At 46.2% G+C, this 22,260-nt stretch overlaps 1 protein-coding gene across 1 annotated transcript in view; it reads right to left on the reverse strand.

The window, feature by feature from the left end:
* The window catches only part of GALNT10 (polypeptide N-acetylgalactosaminyltransferase 10), a 66,626-nt gene extending 44,388 nt beyond the window's left edge, over nucleotides 1-22,238 (reverse strand). Inside the window, exon 1 of the mRNA XM_026047673.1 lies at nucleotides 22,077-22,238. Coding sequence (XP_025903458.1) covers nucleotides 22,077-22,238 — 162 coding nt within the window. The remainder of the gene's footprint in view (nucleotides 1-22,076) is intronic.
* Nucleotides 22,239-22,260: the final 22 nt, after the last annotated feature.

Genomic DNA, 22,260 nt, shown 5'->3' on the forward strand with positions numbered 1-22,260 from the left:
AAAAAGAGTAAAAGTCAGGGCTTGGACAAATGTCAGTGTTCGACCCTCCCAGCTGGGACTGCTGCTCAGGAGCAGCCTGCAAAGCAGTGGATTTCCACCATCTCTCCTGGGACAAGGACATCTTGTAGCATGAACAACATGTCAGTCTCAGCAAAAGTGAAAAATAACATTCTCAATACATGCAATCTAGGAGACTTACTTAAAAACAAAACAAACAAAAATCCACAAAAACCTGCCTCCTACCCCTCTCCTCTCCCCCTGCAAAAAAAACCCCCAACAAAACCCACAAGTCCCAAGCCTGCCATGTACTTTCAAGTACAATTAATCTCAGGCTGATAAGCAGACATGTTTTCCATGGGCTGGAGCTGGAATGAGATCTTGCAGATTCTTTGAACAGAGCCAGAGGGAAAGTGCAGAGCAGCAGCCCCTTTCCTCTACAGAGCAGAGCAAAAACACRGAGCTATGGTGTTATCCCGCATTTGTTTTCTTTGGGAACAAAGCAGGCTTAAAAGCTTTTTCTCTTGTTTTGAACCCAGCTCCCTGCATTGATCTAGTCTCCGCGGAGAGCTCTAGCAGCACAACAGAGGGGGAAGCCAACTGCAAAGCGGGGGCAAGAGCATCCAATTGCCTCTGCTGCGGAGACTGTCCAAGCCAGAGCTCTCCTTAACACACACTGCTCGGTTATTGGATTGGCATTCATCAGGGAGGAGAGTATATTAAGGTAATTCCCTTGCCCTTCATCCCTGCTAGCATTACYAGTAACAAACCCAAATTCGCACTCCTGCACGCGCTCATGCAGCAGTATACACCATTTTCCCCTAACTTTTAGGTTTATTGAACCAAAGCAGTAAAAATCCCTTCAAAGCAGGTGAAGAGAAGGGAGACCTCGTGGCAGCCCTAAAGGAATCAATAAATACTTACTGGTAGGTGGGAAATTCAACACATTTTTGGCTGCTTAATTACACAGCATTTTCACATCTCTAGACAATCAAATCTAGTTAGCTGGTGCAATTTGAGCAATCTTCTCTACATAAAACTTCTTTTAAAAGAGCATTCATTTTAGTTTTCACAACTGCATCCAGCGCATGCGAACATTTTCATCCCAATGACAGGCGAGGATGATCCCAATTAAACAACAATAGCTGTGCAGTGATACTGTTCTGCTTATATAATCTTCTTTGCAAGCTTCAGCGAGATCATTGCATGCAAAAAAAGCAATGCTCATGTAGTTAAAAGCCTTGATCGCGTAATCCTCCACCTTCAGTAAGATGCAYCCTAACCAACTGGAATAATTTTACACAACAGCTCTAATTACAGTAAGCTAAACCTTTCAAACAAGAAGGGAAAGTATGAACAATCTATAGGACATGGTGATGTGGAGGAAAGAAGAAAAACACAAATACTCCAAAATTCCTTCACAGGCATTTCAAAACCAGCAGTTGTTTCAGAGAGGCCAAAACATTCCAGTTAGGCCACCGGGACAAGCAATCACCCCAAAATCCTTAAAAGGGGAAAAAAAGCCATTGTGCTGCTCATCTCCCACAAAGGTAGGGCCATTTTCCCTTCCTTAAAGAGGATGCAAGCCAAAATACAGAGCTACCAAGTATATACAAAATATACATATACACAAAATATACATATACATAARATATACATATCAATCTTGTGTCCTACACAAAAACTCACATATCTGATCGATATTTCCAAAAATAAGTAGATAACTTAGCTTTTCTTTTACTCAGAAATGCTCTCCCTTAGAATACGGCTCTTCAAAAGATGGCACACCAAGGAGATAACTTTAGTGACCTACCAGCAAGCTRGACCAGAGCTAGCTCTGGAGATGGAGAGCCAGCAGATCTTGGCAGAAGAGAGCCCAGGCGGCAGGAAGGAACAAGCTTTCTGCTGTTGTACAGGATAAAAAGGCATGTCCAGGTCCAGAGAAAGGAGGGTTAAGCCCAAGCCTGCCGTTCTCACTCGCAGGATGTGGCCAGAATGAGGGATGGGAGCACACGGACCATGGTGCTGCTTGTCCATGGCATGAGCCATCAGCAGTACCTTTCCACTCTTGAGACTTTCTCAGTAGTGCTTAGCAAGACAAGAAACTGCCTCTAATGAATTGCACGTAACCAGTAGCTGCAACAGCAACCTGCAGTCAGCAGAACCCCTCTCCTCACCCGCAGTACTTGATATTCATATTTAACATCATCACTACACTTCTCAAGAGCATCAAACCCCAACCTTTGGCTGAACGTTTCATTTTATGCAGCCTACCAATACAAAGAAGCATTTTATTCACCCATACAAACAAAACAAAGCAAAGAAAACTTGTCTTTGCCAGACATCAGTGAACGCCTTTCTTCAGCTGCAAAAGAATTCAGCATAACCAGTTCATACTTAAAAAATCAGTGTGCAACTGTGAACATTTGCCGTCTCAAAGCACGGAGCGATTTGCTAGGAGGATTATGTCTAAGTAGTTTTAAACACTAATGTGAAGTAGCAAAATCCAAATCATTAGACTTGCATTTGCCCGATTCGGCTCCCTGCTGCAGGGCAGCGTGCCATGATTCCCCGAGCAAGTAGCAAGCCCCTGCTCAAGCAGTTACCCACTGATGATGCTTCTCTCTAATCTTCTCCTGGAATTGTCTCCCAGTGCCAGGCAGACTCTGCAGTTTTCTATGAGCACAAGGTGACAAGTTTCTATGAGCACGGCTACTTCAAAGCTGAAAGAAGGCTCCTCAGGGGGTAAATGTGGATGAGCAGGCAGATTCTTTTACTTATCTTGTACTACAGAAATCAGATACAACATTAACCAGGTATGCACCTTTCTCTGAAATAGCTTTCTAATGCTCATTCCCCATTTCCTCTTCAAAACTTCCAGAAAAGCTTTTGGCACCACTTTCCSCTCTTCCTCACCATGCCACCTAATTATGATGACCATTACTTGAGGAACCTAAGTATAAACAATTAAATGATGTGTTGCCTATTTGGAACCTCACTGTCTAAGGAGTATTTCTACTACCTTGTCTAACTTCTGGTACTTGCCCTTTCAGTATGTCCTTGATGATGCTGAGAACACAGCCTGCTAAATACTGAGTCACACTGTAATGATGTGTCTACAGCAAAGCCTATGATTTCCCCCCGTGTCTTCAGTGCTGAGGGAGGAGAAGAGAAAAAAAAGAAAGAAATGGGAATGGATTATACTGCCTGAATCTTAAGAGGGCACATGATGCAATTCCTAGAAAGTTTCATCCTGTCCCAGTAGTGGTCAAATTCACACCTGAAAGAATTGGGCTTAACTCACCACCCTGCCAAGTGTCTTTCAACAACCACCTATCTGAAATCTCACAGTTTCAGTGCTTCCTGCTTGTTTATATACAACCAAAGAGCTATTTATTCTACCTTCATGTCAGCCTTCACATGCACACATCTATAAACATCCAGTCCCTCTTCCCCAACGTGCCATACACTTGAACACGCAAAGCAACATCTTGCATCCCAATGAAAAGGCCCTTCTGGGCAAGTGTTCAGCTCAAAGCAATGCAGCACAAACAAACAAGGATCTCTTCCAGGATTAGCTACAGAGGGCCTGCAAATCTGTAAGACCATCTATGGCAGCATTTGTCCTTGCTAACATCTGTGTAGGTCTCACAAAAAAACGCTGTCAGTCATCAAACCCATGGACAAGGGTAGAAAGAAAGTTTTCTGCATTCAGGCATGGAACACTTTATTTTCATCATTTTCTCCAAATACACTGCATGTAATATTTAGAGCTGCTGCTTTCCAGGAGACATTTAGAAGTGATAACATCTAAAACATCTGCAGCTGGTTATAATGCATAAGGAAAATAAAGTTGTCTGGCATTAGCACTGTGCCAATGTTTGGAGGRGAAAAAAAGAAATCAAGACCATATGCTTGCTCTTAGCTTAGTCTCAAGTGATCTATATTTTATAAGGCAACTTGCCATTAATTTTAAAGTTCCATGAATTGAATTCTGCTAATTGGACTTCTTGGGCCTTTTAAGGCATAAAAATGGGACCCCCAGTTCCCATAATCCATGTGTGTTTGATCCCGTAGGTCACACAGCCAAAGTCTTTCCAGCAAGAAGCCAAAGCTCCAAGTGCTGCGCCCAGAACATTTTCTCCTGCTCCCTGGGATTCCTGTTTTACCAGGCTGCCACCCCTAAGTGGGCACAAAATGATGCATCTTCCCCCCACCCAAGAGTAACTTACACCAGAGTGCTGAAATTTATCTCAAAGGACTACTCACTGATAACGGCAGGGCAGCCAAAGCACTGACTGAGGGGCTGCCAATTCCCTCTCCAGGGTAAATGAGAACAGGGATGAGGCTGCAGCACTGCAACCCCAACAGGCTGCCCAGGGCAGTCCCCCTTCTCCTGCAGAGCTCCTGTACGAGCCCTCAGCACATCTTGTCTAAACTGCAGAGCTTGCTCATCCCAAATTACTGTCCATCTGTCCGACAAGCATTGCAGGGATTTCGCTTGGCAGATTTCTCCAGGGAAAAGGCTACATCTGGAAAACTGGAGCTGTTTCAGCAGTTCCCTTCACCTTGGCTGCTCTGTTCCCTTGGCCCAAACAGGTTTTTCCCCCACTGTAAAGGCTGCTCCAGCTGATCTGATTTGCCTAACCAGAAGCCAGGGTGAGCAGCCAGCACTAAGAGCAAGTGCTGGGCCCAGAACCATGGTCTGTCTGCAGAGCAGCCCCATGTTCTCGAGGCCAGGCCACCATCCAGATCCACGGGGAAARAAAGGAGAAAACACTGCTGGCTAAACTCAAAATAAGTGAATTTTTTCCTTCACACAGCAGTGAAATGGAGCAAGATTCATGTTAACCTCCCATCTTCCTCACAGTATCAATGTCTGTTCTTCTGCTGGTCAAAGAGGAGCAACAGGGATGCAGCTCTCAAACCATTAGGTCTTTTTAATATGAACAACCCTAAATCCCCTTCTATTCAYGCTGCTCTGGAGGAAGCTTGTTTCACAAGCAAGGCAAGATGCAAAATGCTTTCAAGCACATGGCAGGAACAGAGGAGCTAAGAACTAGCTTCTCCAGGTTAAGAGTTGTACAAAGGAATTTATCAAATAAAGTGACAGAGAGGCTGAAAACAACAGTTTGGGTTCCTATCTCCTAGGAAAATTAGGAGAGATGTATTTGACCAGTCCTCTTATACCCTGATCTCCAAGGAAAGGAGCATTTTTCTTCGGCTGAATATAGATTAACACATTCACTTATAATTACCTTCGCTGCTTAGTGTCTGACCTCAGCGTGCAGTTCTTGTTTGCACCACGAGAATTGCCTCCTGTCCTTGTTCCAGAACACAAAGAATTATTAGCTCTTTAAAATCACATTTAAAGCGCCCTCCAAAAATAAAACGCAATAGATGCAAAGCTTTCTTAATACTGCTTCGATGCTAAGGGCTCTGCTATATTGCCATTGAACTTGTCTCTGACACAGTCTTTTTGGTAAAAGACTACAAAAAAAAAAAAATCTCATTTCGGCACCAAAGGCAGCCTCCTGTCTGGAAAAACCCCTTCCCTCTGCAGCCAGGAGCCTCGGCCGAGAGCCCGGGTGTCCGTGCCTGTGCTGGAGCCTCTGGCTCTGGTGCAGCCAGAGCACGTGCTGGGCAGGGCTGCCGGCTGCTCCTGCCACCCCAGCTGCATCCCAGCACAGTTCCATAGGACACTCCATCCAAACCAGTATGTGTTAAAATAAAAAACAATTAAAAAAAACCCACATAACATGCTGTTCAAATGTTTTGACTCAGTGCTTTAATCATTACTTAGAATGGGAAACACCACCTCTTCCCACTAATAAGTTGTCTCCTACAAAGGCAAGCCAACAAGAGCACATCATCTTTTCAAAAGGCACCGCTCAAGCCCCTGCTTTCTTCATATCACCTAACCAGCATATTAATTTTGTAGCACCACAGCTGTATAAGCTGCCAGAAGCTGCACGCAGTGCGTTTTTTCATGAGGTATCATGCATCATCACTGCCCCAGGCACTGCAGAGAAGCTTCTCAAATAGCTGCTAGCCTGTGCATTGCACTGTCTTACACAGCACTGTCTGGCCCGACATACGGTGGGATTTTGGGAATGCCCCATGTGGAGCACTAGACGCCTTCCCTGTTACTGTTGAAAGCTGCAATGACTGCACTGCGAAAGCCCGAAGAGTGACTTACTGGCAATGTTGGATCACAAATGCAAATTGCTGCAAGGAAGAAGGCAAAAAAAGAGACATACGCTTCATTTAAACTTATCTGCAACCCACAAGCAGTACAGCGTTACCACAACCCATAGCGGGCAATAGATCAGCTCCGAAAGGAATGCTTTCAAAGTCTCCTGGAAAATGCCTGGAACATTTTAATAACTTAATTCTGACTTAAAGAAATCTTTAATTAAGACAGCATTTAGAAAGTATTTTCAGAACAATCTGGAATCCCATGGAATGTGTTAAGGCTTCCAAGGAAGTCTGCCCTGGCTACGAGCCGGGATCAGCCTTGGCTTAGGGCAGGAAAGCAGCAGTCAGTGGCAGCCCACCCAGCCCAGCTCTTCGCATGCAACCCGCCAGGGTTGGGCCCCGGGGGCACCTCTGCCTCCCCTTCATCACAGATATTCCAGGAACTCGCCGTGTTTTTCCCACAGAGCTGGCATTACCCAAATCACAGACTTAGAGGACTTGACTTACAAGCATTAACTGCTGCTTACTTTTACACGGGCAAGCCACTGCTAATCCATGCCCCACTAAAAAAGCAAGCGAATTAGGTCAAGGGAGCTTATATGCTACTAAAATATGTTGCAGAGCACATTATATCYACGGCTCAGACAGCACCTCCTCGGCGACCAGCAAGCAGCAAACAGTATCAAGTCTAGATGGCCAAAGGGTCTTTGTCTGGATACACCAGACAAACTCCCCTTTACTCTTTAGAGGAGGCTTATGCCCCCCTTGAAAACGGTCTGTTTATCAAGCATGTGCAATTCCTCAGAGATTACTCTGAGTAGATTATACCCTGCTGGGATGTTTTTATAACTTCAGTTATAAATTTCTGAAGTTCTGATTTTCTGACTCAGAATATTCTGATATTCTGAATATCAGACAGCAGGTATTTCTTCATCAATAGAAAGAAAAGCCCACAGAACTGAAAACTGTAGCACAGAGGTTACCATGCTTTTCCTGCTTGGTATTCAAATGACTGCCACTGTTCACCAGCAGCTCCTCAGAAGAAAGCTGCCCAGTGCTCCTAGATGCTGAATTGCTGCACTATAACATCGAAACACTTCAATCACAGAATCACAGAATCCTTAAGGTTGGAAGGGATTTTTAGAAGTCATCTAACTAACCCCCCTGCACACACTGGGTCACCTGGACCATGTAGCATAGGATTGTGTCCAAGCAGGTTTAGAAGATCTCCAGAGAGGGAGACTCCACAAGCTCTCTTGGCAGCCTGTTCCAGCACTAAATATATACACGAGATGAGTGTTTGCGCAATAGACCGCAAGAGAAACCCAGGCACGTGGCAGCAGGAGAGGACACTTCTAGCTTCAGCTGAGCGCTAACCTCCTGGGGGGCAGCTGGTCCCCGCTAAGGCTACTGCCAACTCTCTTTCCAAAAGCAGCCCTTTTTGCCAGCTTGGTTGGAATCGGGATCAGATATTGGCTAAGGACAGATGAAGAAAGGAAAATTATTTGCCTCTTGGCCTTAATTGCGCAGTAATCTCTTGTGTATTTGCCATAGGTTGTCATAGGGCAAATAAGGTGCAGTAATCTCTTGTGTATTTGCCATAGGTTGTCATAGGGCAAATAAGGTGCAGTAATCTCTTGTGTATTTGCCATTGGTTGTCCAGGCCATTCTGCAGACCAACAAGGAAACAATTTTCATAGCATAACCAAAAGCAAGCCCAGATTGCTCTGAACCACAGAAAAACTTAAAACACTCAGAAGCTTCAAGAAACCAGCAACCAGAGCTGTTGCCTCTCTACTTTTTCAAGCACCRGTAAATGTCTTAGTATCTTTTGGAGAGAGACCCCTCGTTACACAGAATTTAGCACCATTAGGTACTAAGCAGAGTTGCTAAGATTCAGTGTTAAATTCACAAGCCCAGACATGCAATTAAAGCCCTGGATTAAATGCGAAGAGTACTCTATAACCAAGCAGCTTTCAGGGTCTTCACTAACCACCTTCGTCATTTGAGGAGAAGCTGAGAACTTCCATAGGCCCTGGCAGCTTTGTWCTCAGTGGTTTCATACAAAATCAGGTGTATGAACCAATTTCCTCCTTAATGAATCCCAAACCCTTCTCACCACCTGCATGCACCACAGAATGAAGATCTGACTGCACATATGGTGAATGAAAGAGGCTTTACGTTGTTGTCTTTYAGAAAACTAAAAGGAGAACAGCATTAACTACACAATGCAGTGGCACTTAGCACATGCCCAAACTCAATCACATCAAGGTGACAGAGCCTACAAAAAGAAGAAATTTTCTTCGGTTTTCCTTTCCATTCTTCCCATGGAGGAGATTACCAAAGCCTATGCATGGGTTTCCCTTAATAGCATACGAGAYACTTAATGAAAAAGATGCTCAAATAACTTAGCTTTAATTAACTACTGCTAGGAGAGGAGAGATGAAAACAGCTTCTCCCTGCTGGTCTTCTGATTGGAGCCATTCCCTTTCCTATGCCAAGGAACAGCAACATTTGGAAGAGCCACTTGTATTCATTGCTCCACTAAAAAGAAAAGAAAAATAAAACAAATCCAACATCTTCCCCCTTCACCATACACCTATATCTGCAGATRAAGCCAAATACGTGAACTCATCGTTAACAAATTGAACTTCAATGAGTTTCAAAACATTYAGCTGAAGACACACTTTTATTGTGAAGTTATGACTCATAAACGGGGTAGGCCGGTGCTCTCCTTAAACGTTTAGGCCTCTCACCATTGTAAAGAATGAAAAGAGGGACAAAAAAGTCAAGGATCTAAAGTCAGATGCCTTTACAACTCTGACAAGCAAGGGAAGAAGAAACCATAACCAGGAATCTCATTTCTGAGCCAGAGGCTTTAAGTATAAAGCAATTACAAAAGCAAGAGACACACTCTGCACATCAGAAAACTGAGAATGCCTCAGATCTTTAAACACCGGGTTCAGTCACCAGGGAAAATCCAGCTGTCCCTTTCAGAAAGCCTCGGAGTTCTCGTGACACCATATAAAGTCAAACTATTGTACTCCTSGGAGGCTTTTTTGGTACAGGTTCCCTCAAATAAGCTGCTTTTTAAGGCACTTTCTATGGAAAAACTATAGGGGAAGAAAAATAAATGTGCTTTCAAGTGATCTTACTTTATGAGAAGCACTTTTTTTCCTTTGGGTGTTCTACCTTCTCCTTACAGATTTCTGACAGCCTCCTGTGTGCTGCAGAAATACAGATCAGTTCTCATGAATCCACTTACCCTTAACAGGCCCAGATAATTTAATTCTATCTTTCTAATTACCTCACAAGTCACTCAGAAGCAAAAATGTTACAGTCTAGCACAAAAAAAAAGATCTAAAGTAGCTTTAAAAGCTAAATGTGGGGAAAAAATTCTGGGAAGAAAAAAAGATAGGGAGGACAAGTCACAGCACTTGCAAGGTCAAGATAGAACAATTTTGTAACTCAGATTTAATTGGAAATAACTTAGCTTCTTGCATTCTTTTTTTAAAAGGTTAATAGTCATCAAATTCCATCACACAAAAACCAAGTCTGTATTTTAGATCTGCAGTATTAAAACACCAACCATACACAAAAGTCTGATGTACGGTTTTCTAGCCCTCTGGCTTCTCTAACCACACACGACTCTTAATGCAAGGTGTATGGCATTCCTCTGTCAAAACCAAAAGATTTTAGAGGAGAAAATAAGCAGTTCTCGTAAACAAGCACTGCCAAAATTCAAATACAGAGATGAGCTGTGACCAAAGGGAGCAGGGCATTCCCATTTTGCATTGCACAAATTCAGGCATTTGCCAACATACCTGACAGCAACTGCAGAGCAGGGCAGGGAAGGGGCACCTCTGTTAACGAGCTTTGCCCAGGACATGTCCAGGCTCCCCATGGTTGAGCATGGGGCATCTCACCCCTTGGCCATTCCATCTGCACCGCTCCCAAGCACTTGGGAAGGCCCCAAGGCCACAGTTCCCATTCCATAAGCGCTGTTGGGCTSAGGAAGAGCACAGCACCATCCTCCTCCTCCTCCCCACCACGCTTCCACGTGCCAGGAAAGGGCGTCCTGCGTGATGCACACAGGACCTGGGTCACACCAGCACGTTCCACCTGGGCATCGCCGGTGATCGGCTCCAGGGACCACAACGGGTCAAGAGGCACCGAGCTCTGCTCCAAGGAGCACTGCTGGTTTCCATGGATCACTCCAATCCCTTAACCCACCTGGGCCTAAATCCTGCAAAGCAGTTAGGTAATTAGGGCCCTCATTTTTTGGACTTTCTATTCATCCTGGCATAAACACAGCACACAGGCACCAACACCTAYGTTACAGACACAATGACGGATGCCAACAGCAAAAAATAGAGTCTTCTGAATGATGAGGAAATTATAGGAATCATGCACAGAAAGGTGTCAAGTTGTCTGCTCATTTAAACCTCAACTCATTTGCAAGAAAGCACATTAGCCCACCACAGATAACTAATCTATATTCCCTTCCTACTATAAAACCAGACCTTAAATCACTACATTCCTTTCATTTTGCCCATTCAGCTTTTCCTACACACGACCACGTTTCTACCATTCTGTCCCACAGCCCCGGTCCCACTAATCACTGCCATATGTTCCAGCACAGCGCGTTTCCTCCGGCGTGCTTTAAAAAAGCAGCGGTGGTGTCACTGGAGCAACGTAAGCACAGACACATCCTGCCTGTCAGGTTCTGTTTCCAAGGACTATAACAAAACAGTCTTCACTGTATTAGGCMGGGAAACTCACACCCTGTAGAAATCAAGTAAAAAAGGAATTTTCCGAGGGCTTGTTATTTTGCCCAAATATCAAGAAATAAAAATCGGAAGCTTTATATTTAAGGTTTTTGGGTTAAGCCAACACTTGAGTTCTCCTGCACGGCTGACAACACTGAGCAGATTTATCAGCTCGCTCCTCACATGCAGCAATTCACAGCTTCCCCTCAGACACATTTCTACTACGAGCAGCCTCTTATTATAAAATATGAGCACTTGGAAAGCCACAAGCACATTATTTTTTCCCCAACTTGAGGCAGCCTTTCGCCCGCGGTAACCAGTACTATTCTGTGCTGATAACGGCTTTGTCCAAAACGCAAGGAAAAGCATCTTGGCATAGTTGGGAGGTTCGAGACACTTTGTTAGATTTTAGCTGGCTTTGCCAAGGACTCTTTCTGTAGTCAGCTGGCCCAAGTTCACATTTGCAGAAAATAGGGAACTATGCTGAAAGGCAACCTGGTATCTTTTATGTGCAGGCAGTCTGCAGCAATTGAGATCAAGGGTGATACGAGCAGCACCTCCATGTGTTTCAGATAAGACAGATCCCATCTCCCACGTGCCCATTCAGAGAGCACAACCAGAATCGAGGAACAGAAACAACTGCCTTTCCCTGCAATCTGCAATTGCAACTTCATTTTAGAGCTGTATGTACCTGAAACTGTTCTCTGTTGGGGGAGAGAACAAAAGGCAGAGGCTGCATGTACACCTCAGCCTCCACCTCCTGGTGGAGTAAAGACCTTCTCCCTACCAGTCATCTACCAAGTCCACTGGAGAGAAAAGCTGAAACCAGGCAAGCTTAAGAGCCCGGGGAGAGGGACTGCTGCTCAGGTGGGCTGGCAGAGCACTGAGCACAGCCCAAGAGCATGGCAGGGTCCCAGGTACCTCAAGAGGACTGCAGGGAGGGCCCCTCAAAAGAACTACCTGCATCTGCTGCCGTGGGAGGAGAGAGCACAGGAGCCATCCCTGTCTTGTCAGAGCACTGCCTGTGCCAGAAAACGGGAAACCTGCAAATTGAGATAGGAGAGGGATTTCTTAACAGAGCTGCTTGAAAGTCTCAGTTACAGGAATGATAAACATTAGCTATCCTTCATAACACAATTTAAAACATCTGTACGACAAGCAACATGACAGAAGGCAGGACAAAGATTGTTTCCACTAGCAGTAATTGTGCAAAGCTGCCCTATTTTTTATATCTTTTGTCTGGGATCTTTCGATAAATCATAACTACTTTGAGTAGTGGAGATGCAGCTTTCGCACATGCTAAATGCACTACAGAAAATGCCGACCAGGTTTCACTACAAAGATATATAATTACCATATATATGCTTAGCTAAGCACAGAACACAGTTACYCTCTTCTGCATCTCCCCAAAGGAGTTCTCCATTAATTGTAACTTCTGATGATTTTTTCCCATTTTTATTTATTTATTTTTTCCTTAAGCTAGTTCAGGTCCTTCAATCAGCTATAAAATATTTAGGTAGAACGTTACAGCAAAAAAAAAAAAAAAAAAAGTCAATAGGAGTTTAAAGTATTTCCAGTGCAGCAAGATGCAGCTTGAAAACAGAAGTGGGAATCCAAAGTGTTTGGTGGAGCAGCAAAATTAACATATGCACAAGTGAAAAGGGTTATTCCTAACTACTAGGAAATTGCAAACTAAACCCTGGCAAATAGATTAGTTGGAAGGTAGATAAGACAGAGTAAAAACACAAGGTCCACCTTTTGACACACAGAATAATCCTGTTAAGCAGTGGCTAACATGAACTGATGAGCTAAATTTCAAGTCTCCTGTATGATCATAGAAGGTCTTTTATTCCACAGAATAACCATGGTGTATATTGATTGTCTAACTGAAGACGTTTACAACAGAGCTACATCTATATTTCTGCACCTTTTGGAGTCCTGATTCTCTTTATCAAGCTAATAAGTTTTGCTTTATCATCTGAACTAAAAGTTCAGTCTTTAAAGAGGGTCCTTTTCAAGGAAGCAACATGAAGATGAAGATCAGCCTCAGCAGAAGTGAAGTTGCTCACTCTTAAAAAGARCAAACCCAGGCAATCTTATGGGATGCCAGACTTGGCTGTGTGTATTTTTGTATTGTACCCTAGATCAAAGTCACCAAGCCTCTGATTTTCAAGGGAAAAACACACACAAAGATGTCCAAGGGAACATCTTTGAAAACTTTGGTCTAAATGCTAAGGACACTCAAACTTTTCACTTGAAGTTCACTTAAGCAACAAGCTTATGCTTACAAGGACCTGGGAAAACATTTCTCTTCAAGACTTCACCTGGAGTGAGAGAAACACTGAGCATGCCCAAGAAAGAAGAAACTACCTTTATTTTCCTGGCATCATGGCAAAAAACTGTTTTGTTGCTCATGTCATGAAGTAACCCCCAAATGGCTTTGAACACAAGATACCTTACACAGTGACAAGCCTACACAGTCTTYGACAAAGAAAGAAGGCCTCAGTCTAACCAGGTTTTTTGAAAGGCGGAGCAGCCCGGTGAGAACATGCATTTTACTCACCCAGAAWGTTCCTGTCACTCGCTGCTGCTCTGCAGAGCTGCTGTTCCTGTCCCCAAGTGCAAGGCCCACAGCAGGCAGGGGTCACTTACAGACATGCAGCTTTCCGGAGMTGCAAGCTCAACAATTTGTACTTGGAAAAAGAAAAACTTCAACATTTGTTTTAAATTTATGCCCTTGGCTGGACATTGTTTCAGGGAACAGCTGCTCTTTCCGTGCATTGAGCAAAGTCTTCTGAGACGCTTTTCTGGGATTTTGACTTCAGTGCTCRTTCTGGGGCCTCCTAATAGGCAAAAGGGCTCAAGTTCTGCATTTGAAAGCTACAGCGGGGAAAACCATCAGGTCACGGCCACATCTGGCAGGTCTGACATGTGAGAAATACATGCAGTTGTCAAGGGGAGAAATTCTGAGCAGAAATGAACTACCTCACTGCAAAACAGGGATGGATGCCAGCACTCTCTGCTTTGAAATACAGCTTTTGGGAGTTACTTTCAGCTATTTGTGGTGCTAATCAGGAAGAAAGCAGTATTATAGCTGGAAGATTAATAAGACCTTGAGAGGGAAAGACGGTCACAGATTAAGCATGGAGAGGGACCCCCTCCACGTGCTGGGCACCACTGTGCTCTGAAGCCCTTGCTGGCTCCATCCTCTTTCCTCCACTTTCTATTTCACTGGAGAAAGGGTCACTGTTCCCACAGGGGACAGTGGCACCAACTCCACTGGTTTGGGTTTTCCATATTAGTACGTTCAACTGCTTGTCACTCCAGGATGGCTCAACAACACGGAAAAGCAGAGGCTACAGAAACACAAACTGCATTCTCTAAAGTGCAAATTTTAAGCTTCTCAGCCACTCTTTAATTTACTAACTGCCCACAGCTGTGATGCTCCTACCCACGGTGGTCTACATGTTCTTGGCAGCATTGCAGCAAAGTGAGCAGTTCCACTCCTGGCTTACCTGAGTGCTAGCACGTTCACACGCTTCCACCACGGCCTCCAAAAGCAGAAAAGCTGCTGGATGCTGCATCTTCCCYTCCTTGGGTACACCGAGCTAAAGCACAACTCTCGTTAAGATACTGCAGCTTTGCACAGGCAAGTGCCAAGGAAGTCAGAGCTCGGAACTGGCTCCGATCTCCAACCTCAAGCTTTCCTCGTGTACTAAGGAGGGACCCTGCTGATAACGGCAGCAGCAGAAAAAAATAAAATCAAAATCTTTTTCTCCCCTCTTGTGAGCTATAGAATATGTGCCATTAATGGCCATCAACCTAAAAGGCGACCGAGCGAAGCGGAAAGGCATCATGGAGTATTAGAGGGAACTTCATGGGTGGAAGAGCAGAGTTTCGCTGTAACCGAATCAGCAGCTTTTTCACTAAGGGAAACTTTTTTCCCTAGGTATTGATAGTGCTCGTGCTTGGCTTCCACTCTGCTGTAGCTGTGGTTAAAAAGCTTTAATTATAGATCTGCTGTGGAGAGCTCTCTGAACCCTCAAGCTAAGATTACAGAAAGGGAAGCAACTGAAAAGGGCAAGGAAAAGAGCTAATTATTTAGGAAGAATTAAAAAGCAACTCTAAGGAGCAAAAGATGGCAAATGTCCCTTCCTTATATATGAGATTTAAAGGTTTAATAGGTTTATGAACAACAAACAGAAATGTCAAGTGACATATTTCCTGTATTTTTGGGGGCACACAGGACAGATCTCAGGCACAGAAGTTAATTTTCTACCAAGCACTTAAACAGAAGTGGGACTTCCTGGTGACTTACTGTGCTACATTATTGATTTAGTTATCGCTTGCTTTCTCCAGTCTTTTGTCACAAGTTTTAAAGGTGACCAAATGGGCAGAGTTTGACAAGCCGCCCACACTTTGCTATCCAGCACTGATTCCAAGCTGAACACAGCTAGGAAAACAGACACTCACCTCCAGGGCAGCACGAAATGCCGCAGGGAGGACCCTCCACACCAAGTACAGCAAGAGGGAGGTCAGCACGAGCACGGCGCTTCACATGAACATAAGCAGGACGAGTGGGACCTTCCAGCCCCTTCACAAGGCAGAACCACGAGCTGACTTTTAAGAGGTTAACTTGAATGTTTAGGCATGTCAATGATGATGAGAAATACAGAGAACATAAAAATTCAGAAAGGGAGGTGGAGAGGGACTGTGTTATTCTGGAGAGGGGAAGAGCATCACACTCACTGCTATTCTCTTTCAAGTGACTCGAGCATTAGGATTTGCTCAGGAATCTCTGAAATCCACTAAACAGATTCACATTTTATTCACTGCTAATAATCCCAGCCAGTAGCACCCAGTTTTGCGAGCAATCAGGAATCTGAGGTCAAACTGGAATCTTTCTTCATTCTCTCTAGAAGCAGAGAATTTCCCAGCCAAGCTGTACCCACAGGGAATACACGGATGGTCTAACTTCATTAGGATTGACTGAAATGCTTCTGTCTGGGAGATTAACTCAGTTTAAGACAAAGTACAAATTTAGGCTGAATGGCTACTACTGGATTTTATTCCAGAAYAGCAGCAAGCATACAAAATATTAATTTTGCTCTTTATTAAAGAGCAACCATTCAGCTTTAACTCAATCCACCCTTATCTGATTTTAGTATCGTTTAAATATTATTTAAATGAATAATTATTTAAATAACGAATGTCTGCTTCCTGCCCATCCCATSAGTCTGTTTTTAATCCAATCCAGAGCAAATAAAAAAAAGATCTTTTCCAGTTTTCTAATACGGGTACTTGAATAGAAAACTTATCCGTATGTTCAACTTGGAGAGTACCTAACTACTGTTATTAAGAGAGTTTATAAACACGAAGCTGCTAAAGCCACCTCTGCCCGTGCCTGAGCATCACACATTTACGGTGATGTATTCAGGGTACCAAACAGTCTAGAGCAGCACAACCCACTGACGTTACTCTGCAGAGTAACAGCCTGGTACACAGCAAACATGAGGGACGCTCGAGAAAGTGTTATCATAGAGTCTGACAACGGTAGAGATCACCATAGTTCTGCTCATACAGGTATTTATGCCCCCCGAGACAGACAATGCTGCAAAATTCAGTACAACACGTCCTGGTGAAGGGGCACCCCATGAAAACCCACAAGCGACAGCTCTTCTGTCCTCAAGATGATAGAAAGTATCGTTAGCAAACTCAAAAAACATGTTTTGTAGTGGCTGCACATTTTTTTAAAAAGCCATTTTGGATCAATATGAATTTCTGCAGCACATTTTTCTCCAGCGGTAGCACAAGCAAACGGTGCAGATCGTTCCTACCAACTCCCAACTTTCCCTGCCAGCTTTTCGCTTTCCACAGAGCCCTTCCATGACTACCCCTCTGTGCTGCCTGGTATATGAAAAGGTTACAAAGAAACCAGACTAGTGCCTGGATACATTTTACATCCCGGTTATAATTTCCTCAATGTTTAACTCCAACAGGATCTGTTCCTATCCAATGTAAGCCAAGTTACAGCTGGCTCCAATGAGAAGCAAATACAAGAGCGATAGGAATGTTAACTACTGTTCCTTTATTTATTTTTTAGTAACACATAGTTAAACAGGAATATGACAACACCGAGCTAAAAGTCTGGTAGAAATCATTTTCTGATTAACTTACCAACAAACCATTACTATGGTAGCAAAACTTGGGTGCTCCAGGCGTTGATTCCCACCAGTATCTACTGGAGAAGGAAACTGGATTCCTTCCAGCTTCTAAACAAGCTCATTTTGTTAATCCAGAGAGGTGCTACAGCACTCTTATCTGGCCCAGGAAAAGCTGCTTGCTCCGCAAACACACTGGAACAATCAACCTTATCTAGAACAGCTGACACTGGGGATAAGTCACTCCCGCCCCAGTGCTTGGACTTCACTGCTTACCTGCCAGGCCCTTTACACCGAGATAGCAAGATAAGCTTTTCAAGGTCTGCTTTTAAAGCAGCTCACAAGYACCTGTTAAGCCCAGCTGGCTACGTGGCATCTCCAAAAGGTCTGAAAGGAACCAAGTCCCAGAACTCCGACCAACCAATAGTGTCTAGGGCATGAGCAAGGAGAGAAATCTTTGCCCAGGAAAGTGGTAAATTGGTCAGTCTGTTGATCTCTGAATAGCAAAGAGCATGAAGGAGTCCTCTCACTTCCCAAGCTCTTCTTCTACACCCTCAGCTTGGCCTGCACAAAAGGTCTGCTAAAACATCCTCCTTGTGACGGTGGTTCTTCTGTTTTACCCAAAGAAACACCACAAAGTTGACAATCCCTGGCAGCTTCACAGCTGTCTGCGGGTCAACRGTGCAAAGACGACTGCTTGTTGAGGACAGGAGCAGCTGGAGGCCAGTCTGGAAAGCAACACGGCACTGCTCCCTGTTCCTGCCACAGCTCAGCTTACCTCTCCAGCAGCACAACCTGGGAGCATTATGACTAATTTCTGCTAAAACCAAAGCTCCTGACCCGAACCTTTGCAGGAAGCACATTCCTGCAAAACATCTTTCACTGACGAGTTGACAGCTTCTCTCCAGCACCTACCTATGAACAGGATCGTTTGACTTCACTCCAGGGTCCTGGCAGCAGAGGGCACCACACAATCAACTATGTGATTTATGTAGCTCCATCACAGGTGAAGGGAATTTATAGAGCACAAATTACTACAACAAGCTACAGGGCGACTCTATAAAGCATGCATCACATCAGATAAAGTGTTTAGCATGAAAGGTAAGTAGTTTGCTACAATAAATTACCTTATCTGGCAATTCAAAGAATGAGAAATTGAGGTTTGAGACCTCTCGCAGTGTGAGGGTCCTGCTCCTCCCGATGGCCGGGGCACACAGCACAGCTCCAGCTCCAGGGATGCAGAGCAATATCGCTATCACAGCGCTAGGAATCTTGGAAATACTGGAATTASCCCCAACACAACCACTAGCCCACTGCTCTAGGCACCGTGGGATCACACATCCATTAAATGCTTCGGTAGATGGTGGCCACCAGCAGCAGACAGMCAAGGGTTAAAATACAGCAGGAATCACTGAATTCACCTCTAGCTTCTTCCTACCCCCACCAGCTGTGGRTTATGACCTGTTGAATATCTATGGAAAAGGTGGAAAAGGAGGAAACTATACAAAATTCAGTCTGCATTATGTGTCCRTTCAGAGAAACGCACAGTGGTTGGTTAATAAAAGTAGGCGATAAATAAAAGCATTAACATAAAATTAAAGCACTAGCAGCTCCTGAGGTGACATTCTTGCCGGTTGCCAGCAGAAGCACTTGGGCACCTCGATGCTGTTGCCCCCTGTCCCCATCGCATGACAAGTGACTACAAGGACCAGAGGAGTCCCAGGATCGGCTCCTTTRAAGTCTCCCCTTCTCCTGGGAGCCRGGAAAGCTCCAGGAAGAGCCCAAAGGCAGAAATCCAGCAGAGCGACCTCCCTGGGGCTATTAAAGCAAWACCTTATTTCCAGCCAGCATCATGTTTCACCTGAACATGTAAATACAGAAGCAATTAGCTTCCCAGGCACTTCTGTAGAAACAGTTTAGCATAATTTTTCCTAGAATGTATTTACACGGCTTCTGATTGCTTAATTTTCTGATGCATTTGTGCATTTGGCACTASAGAGATTAAAGGAGATAAAATCCCCGGTGTTGATTTAGTGCCGTTTTGAAGGCAACTTGCAGCACAAGGAATGCAGCTGGACAAACTCCTAGTGCCATTTAAATTTAAATCCTTTGCATTGCAGCTTTATGTCCTTGGAGCTGCTCCTTACAYTCTAAATCCAACTGCTTCTTAAAACTCTTCTTTCCCCTTTTTCCAGTTGCTCCAAAAGAGAAAATTACTGAGTGAAATCAGTACACACCATTCAAAAAGAAAGAATGAGACTGGACAGAGATTTCATTGAAAAGCTCAACTCTGGGTTCCATCTGAACTGTCTTCAATTCAAAGATTAGCTGGCACAAAAAAGCAAATTAAAGCCAGAAAAACTATTCCCTGACTGCTATGTATATCACTTTCTGTGAGATAGCCTCCTACCATCTTAAAGTAGAGTTTTGGTATTCACAAGCCAGCTCTTCACTGAACAAGCAGACACAAATAGCATATTCATTTACAAGCTGGAATTTGATCAATAAGTACAAAACCCATGAATGCCTGTCAGGACCAAGGAAGAGAGCCTGTAACCATCGCATCTGAAAAGCCCAATAAACCCTCTGCGGTCAGCCAGCAGATCAGGCCCTAACAACAATTAAAAAAAAACCCAAACCCCTCAAAAAAGCAACCCCACAAGTTGGCTTTATCTTTATTCTGCTTCATCTGAAGTTATTTCTATAATAACCCAGACCCACTGCACYCACAGGTGGACCCCAGTTAATGGGGCTGGAGGATTAAGCCTCACACCCTGCAACTCCCACGGGCACAAACAAGTCTTATTTCGAGGTTTCCTGGATGTTGTGCAAACATTTCCTGCCCTGCTCAAGATGTCAATGAATGGAGGGACGCTTCAAATTACTGAYCATTGTCTTGCTTCAAATAAACGCAGGGTAAAGAAGAACGTACAGCATGGGCAGTACAAGATTGCTAAGTATTAAGGCCACTAAACATGCACATGGGAGCCTGTAGGAACTGCCCGGCCTGCAGCGACCCCAGCCCAAAGGCACCTTACAGGGATGGCTCTGCAAGGCCAGTAAGGGGCTCCTGCTTTCAGACCATACGGACCTAACCGTGAGGAAGCTCTGAAGCCCCGCAGAGCATGCACCAGCCTCCTGCAGAAAGCCTGTGATTTTACCTCGAACTTCATTTCGCCCTAACACCAGCTTAGGCAGAGCTGTGGAGCAGCAGGCTACAAGGCTGGGCTTTACAGTGACACAGAGCGGGTTTGCTGCTTGCCACCAACCCGCAGGTGCCAGACAGCAGCACCAGGCACAGAATGAGCACCATACACATTAAAAAAACGATAATTCTGGGCACATTTGGGGAATCGGGACACATTCAGACGTTGCAGCAGACACCGACCGACCTCTCGGCGCACAGAGCTGCAAGGATGCGATACGAGCCCTGCCCGCGCTCCCGCTCCACGCCTGCATCCGCGCGGTGCTTCCTGCTGGGAAGGAGGAGCTGCACCTCGGAGCGGCTCTTCCTCCCACAGAGGACGCGCTTTCTTTCCACACTAAAATTGCCAGTTAAGTTTTGCCACCTTTGCAGCGCCGTTACAGTGGCAAGTCTCCAAAGAGGGAGAGATTTAGACAACTAAGAATTTAAGTGGCTTTGAACAAGGAGAGCCTTGTAAAGCCGAAGCTGCAAGGCTCGCGGCACGCCGACATGCCAGGCTCTCGGGTCCCAGTCGCTCCTCGTGGTACCAAGCCAAACCACCGCGCGATAGAGCAGCTATGCAGCCAAAACGGAACGCAGCTAAACCGAGCTTACAAACGGCTAATTTGGGCGACCCAGTACTGCTGTCTGTCACGCTAACCGAGGGTTTGTCTGCAGCTAATGCTGCTGACGCCTCGGCAGGACGAGGACGGCAGGCAGCCGAGGGCGGCGGGACGCTCAGGGTGGGTGCCCGGTGGGACCTTCCGACAAGGGCTGCCTCTGGGAGCAGGATCATCGGCCTGGTGGGACCCGCAGCTCCTGCAGGCGCTTCCTGCCCACACGGGTCCCCATTGATGCGAGTTGCCCAAAGAAGTGTCGGGCAGGGAGAAGCGGAGCGGGAAGGGCACCCTTGGGAAGGGCACCCTTGGGAAGGGCACGCCAGCCCCACACTCCCCTTGCCTTAGCAGAGCTCCCACGTTACCTGTCTGCTGAGCAGGGACACGAAACCAAGCTGACCTCGGTCCCTGTATGTGGAAGGAAGGAAGGAAGGAACGCGACCCCCTCCCCGGAGATGCAGRGCACCCCCACACCCGCTCCCCCTGCTCCTCGTCCCGGTGCTTCCCTCTCACCTGGGTCCTTTCCCTCTCACCCTGGGCCATGGGAGCAGCCACCCGAGCGCCGCTGCCCTCCTTATGTAAGGGCAGCTGCTGCCACCGCTCCTGGGAGTATCCCCGCGGGCTCCAGCGCTCCATGGGGATGCAGTGGGAATGCCTGCACCCATGAGGGCCCCTCGCCCTGCTCGCCCCCTGCTACGGGGGCTTGGGTTCCACGGGGGGCAGAGCGGCTGCTCCCCGTGCCCTGCACCCCACCGGGTCCTGCCTCGCACAGGGGGGAGCCCCACGGGCACCACTCACACAGGGAGCCCCCCAACAAACGCAGCCCCCACGAGTGCCCTGGCACAGTGCATGGAACCCCCCTTGCACCCCCAGCCCGCCGCTGCACACACACAGACCCCCTGCACACGCAGGGCCCCCCCCGCACCCCAACCACTCGTGCACACGCAGAGCCCCCCCGGCACAACCAGCTGCCTGGAGCCCCCCACGAGCCGGACCCCCCTGCACCCCATAACCAGCCCCTCGCACACGGGACGCCACAGACACCCGCCCGGGACGGGGAGGGCAGGGCGCACGTGCACACACATATAGACGTACAGATGTATATCCATACGCCCAGGCACCACCCACCCCCCGCGCCCCCGCCACTCACCGGCGCCTCGGCGGCGGCCGGAGCCCCCGCGGCGCCCTCCGCGCCGCCGCCCTCGAGCTGCCGCTCGCGGTACAGGGACCAGAGCCCCACGTTGGGCAGGAAGACGAGGGCGGCGAGCGCCAGCGCCACGACCTGCAGCAGCCGCTTCTGCTTCCGCCGCATCGGGGCGGCCGCCGCCGCCGCC

The sequence above is a fragment of the Nothoprocta perdicaria genome, unplaced genomic scaffold (assembly GCF_003342845.1).
Source record: "Nothoprocta perdicaria isolate Ctin4 unplaced genomic scaffold, notPer1 scaffold_5, whole genome shotgun sequence".
In the NCBI taxonomy this organism is placed as follows: Eukaryota; Metazoa; Chordata; class Aves; order Tinamiformes; family Tinamidae; genus Nothoprocta; species Nothoprocta perdicaria.